The sequence below is a fragment of the Nicotiana attenuata genome, chromosome 1, assembly GCF_001879085.1.
Source record: "Nicotiana attenuata strain UT chromosome 1, NIATTr2, whole genome shotgun sequence".
NCBI lineage: Eukaryota > Viridiplantae > Streptophyta > Magnoliopsida > Solanales > Solanaceae > Nicotiana > Nicotiana attenuata.
In genome coordinates, this window is record NC_031989.1 from 55,472,539 (window position 1) to 55,484,425 (window position 11,887).

Below are 11,887 nucleotides of genomic sequence, written 5' to 3' on the forward strand. Positions count from 1 at the left end.
ATATTATTGTTAACTAAGTTTAACCCCTAATTGCATAAATTTAATTATTTGAACCAAGATACATATTTTTTGGTCAAACATAACTAATCTTATTATTTTAGTATAAAAATTATTCCCGAATTAACTGATACTTTAAATTAAATATGAGATAAAGTTAACTCTAAATTCTATCCCGGATTATTATCCTTATATCCCATATACCAAACCATCTATTAAGTAGTTTAAAGAATATAACGTACTATTTAGTGTTTCACTGAACATCTAATAAGATGGATAAGAAATCACTCTAATTTTTTTTCATTCAACAATTTTGACGAGCCGATTAGCATTCATTGACCACCTAAATGCAAACTAATTTTTACTAAGATTCAAATTATGATATTTTGGTCGCTAAATTCTGTATTGAAGACCGCAAGTGACCAATAGATCCGAGCAAAAAGAGAAATAAAATAAAAGGAAAAGAAAAACATTTTACACGTGTGTAGTGATTCACGTCAGAAGCGTGATTCCGATGACTTTTCCTTAATTACTTCCCTCCACTTTACTTAAACACTTTTAGTTGGGCCTCTTCTCGATAATCACCTCTCAAATCCAAATTTCCAAAACAAACAAAATATCCAGAGCATTATCGGAGAAACCAAAAGGAAAATTCAATGGCGACAGAAGCACAAAAGCAGCTCAAATTCATGGAAACTCGCAAATGCACAAATCAACAAACATACATGGAGTAGTAGTTCGGTGAGAAGTAGCTACTCAGATCCCTGATTTTCCAACTGTAGTATATCTCTTTCACATATTTGTCCTTTTTCCTCATTGTTTTCTCCGCTAAAAGTAAGAAGAATACTGTGCCTAATCTGATTTCATATCGTAGGTCGTGCATCAAAAAAATATAAATGAAAATGTGCTGCGAGACAGCGTTTGTGTCGCAGCAGCAAATATAGCATCTTAAAAGCAAGGAAGAGCTCGCGAAGTTGCTGAATTTTCTGAAACTTTGCGAGATTCACTGGTTTTTCTCCTACTCTTTTTTTTTTTGGGTGTGTGTGTGTGGTAATTTTAATGTTTTGTTAAGTGGAATGCTGGAATTCGATATTGAACTGTGAACCGTAGCTTTATTTTCAGCTTTTAAAGTTTGTTTTGAGTGTATTTAGGTGTTGGCATTGTGAATCTGTGGGCTAATAGTTGCAGAGATTAGCAGCAAATAAAAACTGAGTTTGATTCTATTATGATTTTGTCATTAGGATATATGCCTCTCTATTACTGTAGAGAGTTGAAATTGAATGTAAATTTATATTGGCATGAACCAAATCTTTTAGTTGCATACTCTCAGAGGTGAATCCAGGACGTAAATTTTATGGGTTCGACCTTTAGATTCTTACAGGAAAACCCATTACACATTTCAAATTATGGGTTCAAAATTTTATATATTTTGAAGCTTTAGTGATTTTCCGTATCTATACTCCATGTCGAAATTGAACTATACCCTCCATCTGCCACTGCATACTCTTATAGCCTCATGGAGGTTGGAAAAACCACAATTACCACTTAACAGATTAATCATCAGAAAACAAACAGGTATCCGTTTTGGAGGGTTCTGCGAAAAAGAAAGGTCTTATTGTTTCTTTTTCTTTTCTTGCCTTGTTTTTATTTTTTGCCTTGGTAGTGGAGATGTATGATGATGGAAATGAAGGTGAATACAAGAATTATGGAGGAACGTTCCCTCTGGAGAAATACTCTAAGACAGCAAACAGCCAAAAATAGCTTGGAGTTGGAGAAGACACTGTGCTCTACTTAATTTCTTATTATTCTTCCTTCCGTACTACTACGTGTTCGAAAAATATTAGAGATGATAACATTTGGAAGAACATATAATCAACAAACAAAACACAATAGTTAACTAGTCTAAAAGAAGAGATAGAGTGTTGCATGTGAAACCGGATCGCGGCACGCTCAAGATACAAAGAATCACTCAGGAATCTTCTAATGTGCACTCAAATAGAAGTTTCAGAGAACTCTTAGTCTAGGAATTCAGAGTGAACGAAGAAACGAACTCCTGAAAAGAGTAACAATATGAAGTATCAAAAAGATGAAGACATGGAAACACCAGATTTGATTTTTTCGCTGACCTGGCATAGGTATTTACAGCAATTCAACTAGTAACTAACATACCTTTTTAAGAATATGTGTATCCTTTAAGACAGGAAACAACTTATCACAAAGAACATATGTATCCTTTAAGAATGGATGACACCTTTTCAAAACGTATTATGTCTTGTCCAAAAAACATTTTAAATTATGAATCGCCTTCTAAATAAATGCCAACACTATGATATCCTGGAAACTGTGGGGGATTAAAATCAAAAAAGCTATTCCGTCCTTCCGAAGATCAAGAAATTTCTATTCAGAATAAAATGTGACAGCTTGGGAAGCTTATAAAATGCTTTCCTTAAACTACTAACCAGTGTTAATATAAAAGACACCAATCGGTCTTTTGGTTGCAGTGATTAGGAACTCCTGAATATTTGGAAAAGCAACAACCAACAAAAATCTGTCCTGCTTTCTGCCAGTCATTATTACATTTGTTATGTCTCTTTATTCATTGTTTTCGTCAAGCTGCTATAAATAAAGGGGTGCGCTACATGATAAAGATGCCGTGGATGATGGCGTATGCATTTTTTGTCTGTTTTTCCCATTTATGGAGAAATGTTCCTCATTCTGTGCTTTTCAGATTCTTCGGGACGAAACTAGATGATGGAATCCTGTGATTGCGTTGAGGCTCTAATGCCAAATGATGACCTGCTGGTTAAATACCAATACCTTTCAGATTTCTTCATTGCCTTTGCCTATTTTTCCATTCCGCTGGAGCTTATTTATTTTGTCCACAAATCTGCATGCTTCCCATACAGATGGGTCCTCATGCAGTTTGGCGCTTTTATTGTTCTCTGTGGAGCAACTCATTTTATTAGCTTGTGGACATTCTTTATGCACTCTAAGACGGTCGCTGTGGTTATGACCATAGCAAAAATTTTAACAGCTGCTGTGTCCTGTATCACAGCTTTGATGCTTGTTCACATTATTCCTGATTTGCTAAGTGTTAAAACGCGAGAATTGTTCTTGAAAGCTCGAGCTGAAGAGCTTGACAAGGAAATGGGCCTAATAATAAGACAAGAAGAAACTGGCAGACATGTCAGAATGTTGACTCATGAGATAAGAAGTACACTCGACAGACACACAATCCTGAAGACTACTCTTGTGGAGCTAGGTAGGACCTTAGACCTGGCAGAATGTGCTTTGTGGATGCCATGCCAAGGTGGCCTGAATTTGCAACTTTCCCATAATCTCAACAATCTATTACCTCTGGGATCTACTGTGCCCATAAATCTTCCTATTATCAATGAGATTTTTAGTAGCCCTGGAGCAATACAGATTCCACATACAAATGCGTTGGCAAGGATGAGGAACACTGCTGGTAGATATATTCCACCAGAAGTAGTTGCTGTTCGTGTACCTCTTCTACACCTCTCAAATTTTCATATTAATGACTGGCCTGAACTGTCTGCTAGAAGTTACGCAGTGATGGTTCTGATCCTCCCAATGAATGGCCTAAGAAAGTGGCGTGATCATGAGTTAGAACTTGTGCAAGTCGTCGCAGATCAGGTTCTATTGCTAACTTCCTTTATCTTATTAACCACTGGTTAAATATGGCTAATTTACAGGCATGTTATCAGGTCAATGATGCATCAGAGTTCATAATAGTCTAATTACGAACTGGCATTTTCACATTACTCTTCATGCGTTAGTATTGGCGAATAAATGCTTTCATTCTTTCCGAACCAAGACAAGTGACCACCACTGACCACCACAAAATGGGAAAAGATAACGATTTTTGCACAACTACTTCATTCTACCCCTAAAGTGTTTGTACTGTATGTACCGGAGCAGCTATTTCCACTTCAAGATACACTTATCCACACTATCTTTAATGTATTTCACTTGCTTGGATTATATTATCCCTGCCTTAATGGTTTGTTATAAACTGATAATGCTATATGCACAATGCTGGTAACTATTACTTTCCAAGAGAGCACATGGACTATGTGTCGCTTCTTGATTAGGTCCATTACTTTCTCCTTTCCAATTCTTTATCCAGAATGTTTTTAGTATGGTTATGTCAATGAAATTCTAATGTTGGAAGTCTTCCCTCCAATTTATTGATGATTAACCAACAAAAAGATCCTTCAACAGTACAACAAATAAATCTTCAAGGTGAGGATAGTGTTGCCTGTAAATAAATCACTAAAGATAGTCACATAAGATATAGTTTCTGCAAGAGAGAGAGAGATGGAGAGATAAAAGGAAGAAGACAAATCGAAGAGATTTAGTGGGGTAGGAGATGAGTTTCCGTTTCTTTTTCTTACCTCTTTTTAATTTATTTTGAAACAAAAAGGAATAGTGGAGCATAAATTGGGAACTCTAGAATGATTATTTCTTTCTGTAATCATCACGAGGGATTTTGTCTACACTGGTGGATGCATTAATTGCAGAGTGGATAATGATGTTTAGGTGCAGAAATAGCTGCTCTCTTTAGTCAATTAGATTCTATTCCATTACTCCCTCTGTCCCAATTTATATAATATTCTTTCCTTTTTAGTCTGTCCTAAAAAGAATCTTACCGTTTTATATTTCCGGAAAGAATTGAACTTTAAAATTTTTCGTTTACCCTTAGTGAGATGATTTATAATCACACAAATGTTAATGCTTGTTTTAAACCACGAGTTTCAAAAGTCTTCCTTTCTTTCCTAAACTTCATGCCTAGTCAAATGGTGCCACATAAATTGGGACGGAGGGAGTGTTAAATTTATGCTGGTTTAATGTTCAATCATTGCCCTTGCTTTCCGAAGTTAATGTATTAGCTACTGTAACAGAACAAGGTTGCTATATTTTGTTTTCTCAAGAACACAAATTAGAATTTGTCCCCCCACCCCCCCCCCCCCCCCCGTTTTTTTTTTTTTTTTTTTGAATTAGAATTTGGTCACTGTTAGTAAGTGCAATCGCTTAATAGCAAACCTATCAGAACAAGGTTGCTATACATTTTCTCATGAACACAAATTAGAACTTGTCTATTTCATTTTTGAATTCGAATTCTCATTTTAACTGCAACCGCTTATCAGGTTGCTGTCGCTCTTTCACATGCTGCAATTTTAGAAGAGTCCATGCGAGCCCATGATCAGCTCATGGAACAGAATATTGCTTTGGATGTAGCTCGGCAAGAAGCAGAGATGGCCATCCGCGCTCGTAACGACTTCCTAGCTGTGATGAACCATGAAATGAGAACACCTATGCATGCAGTTATTGCTTTGTGCTCTCTGCTTTTAGAAACAGACTTAACTCCAGAGCAGAGGGTTATGATTGAGACCATACTGAAGAGTAGCAATCTTCTGGCAACACTGATTAATGATGTGCTAGATCTTTCCAGACTTGAAGATGGTATTCTAGAACTAGAAAATGGAACATTCAATCTTCATGGAATCTTAAGAGAGGTAAATGACCACAAACCTATGCATGTCTAACATACACCAGTGACTTGCTGATTTCCTCTAGTAAACAGCTAGTATGAATTCATTTTTTTTCATTGATTTGCAGGCCGTTAATTTGATAAAGCCAATTGCTTCTTTGAAGAAATTATCTATAACTCTTGCTTTGGCTCTGGATTTACCTATTCTTGCGGTGGGTGACGCAAAACGCCTTATTCAAACTCTCTTAAATGTGGCGGGAAATGCTGTGAAGTTCACTAAAGAAGGTCATATTTCAATTGAGGCTTCAGTTGCTAAACCGGAGTACGTGAGAGATTGTCATCCTCCTGAAGTGTACCCTATGCCAAGCGATGGCCAGTTTTATTTGCGCGTCCAGGTTGAGCATTTCTATCTCTAGCATGGCTAAATGGTTCGTGTTTCTTGAGGAAATGTAATTTGCATACAAATGCACACGTCCACATCTATTTGGTAGCTAGTATGGGGAAAAAGTTTGTGTTCTCGGTTCCAAAGCCAGCAAGGAATTAGGAATCGAGTCGAAACCCTCTTTGATCACTAAACAAATATTTCTTTCTATCAAAAGTGAAGATACATGGTATTTTTCCTTCAGATAGGTCATGCCCTGCAGACAGTATCTCCTTTTGGTTTCAGTTTACTTTATGGTTGTACGAGGTTTGTTTGAAGGTTTTCTTTTCTTTCCCATTTCTTTGCAGTTCTAAATTTTCATCTTGAGGAGAATATCAATCAGAAAAAGAGATTTTTATCATTCACTTTAAAATTAATCAGTTTCAGATTTATGTTCTTGCAGGTTAGAGATTCTGGGTGTGGCATTAGCCCACGAGACATCCCACTCGTATTCACCAAATTTGCAGAGGCACAAACTACATCAAATCGAAGTAGTGGAGGGGAAGGGCTGGGGCTCGCCATCTGCAGACGGTATGTTTTGAAATTGTAAATTTGGCAGCATTAATTTTTCCCAGTGTCCATGTTATAGAGGCTCCAAGACATCCTCTTTTCCCCTCATTTATCTCTTTGGTACAGCTATTTATATGTTGTTTAGCATGCTGTATTGTGTGACTTGTACGCATTATTCACGCAATCATTTGACATTTGAAACTGGGTGGATGCAGATTTATTCAACTTATGAAAGGTAACATCTGGATTGAAAGTGAGGGCCTAGGAAAGGGAACTACTGTCACCTTTGTAGTTAAACTTGGAGTCTGCAACCATCCAAACGCATTGCCTCTGCTACCTATGGCCCCTAGAGGGAGGTTGAACCAAGGTAGTGATGATCTATTCAGGTATAGACAGTTCCGTGGAGATGATGGTGGGATGGCTGGGACCGTTCAACGCTATCAAAGGAGTTTGTAAATGACAACAAACATTGGTGACATAGTACACTAGACCAGGATTTGTGAATTTGTGTTTTATTCACTGTTCTGAATGCTCCAATGACAGTGACTCAATGTAACTACTTAATTCAGTGCCCGAAAAGAGGACTGAAAATTGCTTGCATCTTGAAAATGTCACTATTGAAATTATATAGCTAGCTTTATACAACAACCTGATAGGCCTATAATGCTCTTATGAGTATTACTTCTGGAAAAACAGCGGCTGCTGACGGGATCAGTGCTGCTTAGCAGTTCCATTCAAAAATGAAAACATGAATATCAAATATATAATGTGGTCGAGGCAATATATACCAGTAATAATCATCCATAGAGTAAAATATTTACATATTTAGTAGGCTGGTCCCTTTTGTAAAGTACTAGTTGAATCAAAAATATTTCTATCGATTTCGTACATATTTGGACAATAATCTTTGCTCTTGTCACTTGAATGGATTCTGCACCGACGTTAAGTAACAATCTTAAATCGTTAAAGCTGTATGACGGAAAATATAATCGATAAAATTATCTAAAAAATGTCAAAAGCAATAATTACTAAGAAGCAAATTAAAGGGCAGATCCTTCAAAAATCCTACTGGGTTTCTCAGTCATGTCAAGGACTTGATAAACGAGGCGTCGAACCAAATGCTTTAAACTTTCGAATTGGGATTCCAAGGCCATAAGAACAACGGACTCGTCTTGGTTGTCTTTTCCTCTTTGGTTTGGAAAGTTATTTAACCGATGCACAGCTTGATTAAGCATCAAGGTGACTGATGAACTTGCATCATTTTTACACTGTAATTAATTTTTTTACAATCAAGTTATTTTAAAACAATTACAGATAATCGTCTACATTAAGTACGAGACAACCCGTAAAGTAAAAACAAGTCATTTCCACTATAGTTTAACTTACATTTATAGTGTAAAAATCTATATACTAACAGTGTATATAATTTAAATCATTGGTAACCACCTATATACTAGCAGATAGAATAAAGCACTCTCAAAATTGAATTAGACTACTGCGTGATAATGGTAACAAGCATACTCTAAGTTAAGGGGATAGGTATCAATTAGGGGTATTATCACATTTAGCCGCGCCACAAACTATTTACATCTGGTAGTCAAAAAGTGTATAATATTCGTATAATTTTTGTATGTAACATACAATATATATATATATATATATATATATATATATATATATATATATATCATAATACAAACAATGTATACAAATTTATACTCCCTCCGTTTCAATTTATGTAAACCTATTTTCTTTTAGTCGTGCCAAAAATAATGACCCATTTCCTAATTTGAAAACAATTTACCTTTAGGCAATAATTTATAGCCACATAAAATATATGCACTTTAATTTTACAATACAAGTTCAGAAATTTTCTCTTTTTTCTTAAACTTCGTGTCCAGTCAAATGGGTTCACATAAATTGAAACAGAGGGAGTACATTTTTCAGGCTATTATTTTTATACAGTGTCATTTTCTCTATCAGTTAACGTTAAAGAAGCTAGAGTTTGAACTTCATGATACTTGAACATCCAAACAAATTTGTAAGTAGTACCACCAAGTAACATAAATGAGCGGCGGAGAGCAGAATTTGCTTGCAATAATATCGGGAGAAATTTAAAAATAGCCAGATTTACAACTGATCGTTCAAAAATAGCCCAATTTCAAAAGTAATCGAAATTTAGCCACTTTTCATGTAATGAAAAATCTATTCAAAAACACTGTTCAAAACCCGAAAAAATACGCCAGTATATTATGCTGGAATTCCAGCATAAGTATACTTGAACTCAAGCATATTATACTGAAGTTCCAAGATAAGTATGCTGCAACTCCAGCATAATATGATGGAGTTCCATCATAAGTACACTAGAACTCCAGCATAATATACTGGAGTTCCATCAAGTATATCGGTCCAACATAATATACTGGAGCCAGCAAAGTATACCGGTCCAGGAGTTCATACACAGGTGCACTGAACTCCAGTATATTATGCTAGACCAGTCTCTGCTGCAGCAAAATAGTGGCTATTTTTCATTGACTTGGTAAACACTGGCTATTTTTGAATGACCAGTCCGAAAACTAGCTATACCGTGCTATTTTGACAATAATATCTGCACTCAGGCAGTGCATTCCATCTGGTGCAGAGTAATGAACTAAGGCGAATACATAACCGAATATGAAATAAGGGTTGTAATAGGGGAATAATGTATCAAAACTTCAAAGCATCTATTCAACTTCATGAAGTTAAAACATCGTTTCTCAAAGTACATGAACCAAAAAGGGAACATATAAAAGACACTTAACTGCCATAATAGCAAGAACAAAAAGTAGATATAGCACCAACACTCCTTACAGTCCTCCATCCTCACTTCTTTGACTTCTTAGATCCTCCCCTACAACAAGGACAATTTTAATCAGAGTTTGTATTAAGGTCCTTGATAAACTGACAGCAATTCCATGATAAACTTACTGCGCAGTCTGGGCTGGGGTTGCTGAAGCTGCTGGTGCTGCAAGTTGCACTGGCCTTTCTCCTGGTCCCTGTGAATCAGAAGAAAAAAAGCTCAATTTCATTTGGTATTTATGGTCAAGAAATGGACATATTTTGCTGGCTACTATTGCGGGGGAGAAGGAAGCACTCTCTGATGTTGAACCAGAATTGCTTAGGGAAAGTTTCATAAAGCTAAAGTAGTTACCTGAGCCAATCGTTCCTCCCTCCTAGCAAACTTTCTTTCCCTGCTTGCTTTGTTCTTTGCTCTCCTAGCCTCAAATTGATCAGACAAGGTCTTCTCTCTAGCCTTTTCAGCCTTTGTTTTGTGAATGTTTTCCATGAGCACACGCTTGTTCTTGAAAACATTACCCTTCACCTTCATGTACATGTCATGATACATGTGCCTGTCGATCTTCTTGGACTCCCTGTACTTGCGAAGCAAACGCCTGAGAACTCTCATCCTCCTCATCCACAGCACCTTTGTGGGCAACCTAGCCTCTCTGGTACCCTTACGCTTACCTGAGAAAAGACTATATAGATTGAGTATCAACTGCCTCCAAAATAATTTCGTTTTGTTTTATGAATTCCTCCAAAACAAATTTCAGCCATTTTCTGACTGAGTCTACATTCCATAGGTTGATTTCATATTATAAATTTTCAGTTTGAAGTATCAAGAAAACAAATTAATTTGGTCAAATTTTCAGTTTGAAGTATCAAATAGCACTTCACGATACATTCGAAGAAGCGTTTCTAGCAGAAAACATAAATTATTAGAGTATTACATAAACTAGCAACCAATGTCAAGATTAAGAGGTACCATATCCAGAGTGACGACCCTTCCTCTTGGCTTCCTTCATTCTGCGGGCACGGGATCTTGAGTGAATTTTAGTTGGTTTCCTGATGATGAAACCATCTTTCACCAACTTTCTGATGTTCTGCCCTGCACTCAATGCAAATGAGGAGATTTAGAGGCAGTCAACTTGTGTAGACACCAATATATTTAGTAAACATGCTTTCACTGCTAGAGCTTTATCAGGGCTTTCAATGGGAAAGCTAGGAAATAACAAGAAGGGATCAAACACCAGCTAAGTCAAGCTATATGTCCAAGCTTCTTCTCGTGTTAAAACCATTTGTCTGCTAGACCATGAAGAAGAAGCAAATAAATGTAAATCATCTCGCTCGCGTTTGCAACTTTACCCTACGCAGCACACATATATGACTAAAATTCTAATTTATCAATTAATCTTTGTATTATACTTAATCCCAAATCAATTGGGATCAGCTAATCAAATCCTCTATACTGTATACCCACACCGCTCTGTTTCACGTACATCTCAATTCAATACTACATTAAGGTTATTAGGAATTATCTAAATCTATCTATAGTCGGATAACTAATTTAGTCCCATACTAGTTTAAATATCATTTTCTACATCGCCTTCTGATTTTAAACAAACAGTTCACGACAAAAACCCAAGTTGTAATAAAACAAAGTATGAAAGAATGATAAGACATCAAGTACCCTATTCGCTACAGCACGAAGAACGTTCATTCAACAAAAAGTTAAGTGACAAAAATCCCAGAAAACTTAAAAGGGTTAAGTGAAAATAAACTAAAACAATCAAAATCGGAAGCAGATCTTAAATAAACAGAAGAAGAAGAAGAAACATACTGGAGTTGGCCATGGAGATTTCGTTGCCTTCATTAGGGTCAAGCCAGACTTTTCCCCTCCCACACTTGAGGACGCTGGCGGCCAGCCGCTTCTGTAATTTCAGTGACACCATCTTTCTCTCTCCCTCACACACTCTCTTTTGCGAAACAGAGAAGAAAAGGAAGACGTTCTTGATAAGGCTTTTATATTCACTCACTACACAACATGACCTAGGGTTTTTGGTAGGGCTTACTTGGAAAAAAAATCAATAAAATTTAATCTCACTACTCATGGCCCATATTGAGTTTCTTGGGCAATAGAAATGGGCCTTCGAAACGAGATTAGACCAAGCCCATATTTCTTCACTAGACTTTGAAATCTAGTTCCGTTCCAATGGCAACTAGGTAAGACAAATCTCGGCATGACTTTTGGAACACTTATTCTTAGTGGGCCATATGCAAGGGAAATTTTCATAAGGGAAACTTACACAAATGTCCAAAATAAATCTCAACTTACCAACCTCTAGCCATTAATCATAGACTTACCAAAACTAGCCAATAAAAATTGAAAAACCAAATAATAGGGTTCTTTCTCTCAAAGAATCACATGCAAAAATCACCTTCCATATTTTTAAGCGTGATCAGCAACACTAGATAGACGGAAAGGAAATTTTATGGATGAGGTAGCAAATAAGGTGATGAACTACAAAAAATATATTCAATATTCCAAAAATCTAAACAAAAAAGGAAAATTTTCAATGGGTATAGTTGAAATTCATTGAAAATATATAGATAAGTCAATATACAAA

At 36.3% G+C, this 11,887-nt stretch overlaps 2 protein-coding genes across 8 annotated transcripts; one reads left to right on the forward strand and one right to left on the reverse strand.

The window, feature by feature from the left end:
• On the forward strand, nt 549-7,091 carry LOC109226912 (probable ethylene response sensor 1). Of its 7 annotated transcripts, none has more exons than XM_019391838.1 (7): nt 549-778; nt 872-1,006; nt 2,726-3,654; nt 5,169-5,537; nt 5,641-5,907; nt 6,337-6,464; nt 6,659-7,091. In XM_019391838.1, the coding sequence occupies exons 3-7, from the start codon at nt 2,746-2,748 to the stop codon at nt 6,897-6,899; spliced, it is 1,914 nt and encodes a 637-aa protein (XP_019247383.1). In that variant the 5' UTR covers nt 549-778; nt 872-1,006; nt 2,726-2,745; the 3' UTR covers nt 6,900-7,091. The 7 variants fall into 7 exon arrangements, with proteins under 7 accessions (XP_019247383.1, XP_019247412.1, XP_019247375.1 ...); XM_019391867.1 differs by having other exon boundaries at nt 549-775; XM_019391830.1 differs by having other exon boundaries at nt 872-3,654.
• LOC109226945 (60S ribosomal protein L19-1) lies at nt 9,116-11,264 on the reverse strand. Its single transcript, XM_019391895.1, has 5 exons — nt 11,101-11,264; nt 10,246-10,368; nt 9,634-9,947; nt 9,411-9,478; nt 9,116-9,333 (listed from the first exon to the last, which is right to left on the reverse strand). Exons 1-5 carry the CDS (start codon nt 11,210-11,212, stop codon nt 9,306-9,308), a joined length of 645 nt encoding a protein of 214 aa, XP_019247440.1. The 5' UTR covers nt 11,213-11,264; the 3' UTR covers nt 9,116-9,305.

What these genes read in the sequence shown, in the direction of transcription:
- LOC109226912 (XM_019391830.1), top strand. Translation starts at nt 2,746, where the DNA reads ATGATGGAATCCTGTGATTGCGTTGAGGCTCTAATGCCAAATGATGAC. An exon ending in TGCAAGTCGTCGCAGATCAG is followed by an intron (nt 3,655 to 5,168) that starts GTTCTATTGCTA and finishes ACCGCTTATCAG; the next exon opens with GTTGCTGTCGCTCTTTCACA. An exon ending in GGGCTCGCCATCTGCAGACG is followed by an intron (nt 6,465 to 6,658) that starts GTATGTTTTGAA and finishes GGGTGGATGCAG; the next exon opens with ATTTATTCAACTTATGAAAG.
- LOC109226945 (XM_019391895.1), bottom strand. Translation starts at nt 11,212, where the DNA reads ATGGTGTCACTGAAATTACAGAAGCGGCTGGCCGCCAGCGTCCTCAAG. An exon ending in GGGAGGAACGATTGGCTCAG is followed by an intron (nt 9,479 to 9,633) that starts GTAACTACTTTA and finishes TCTGATTCACAG; the next exon opens with GGACCAGGAGAAAGGCCAGT. An exon ending in ACCCCAGCCCAGACTGCGCA is followed by an intron (nt 9,334 to 9,410) that starts GTAAGTTTATCA and finishes TCCTTGTTGTAG; the next exon opens with GGGAGGATCTAAGAAGTCAA.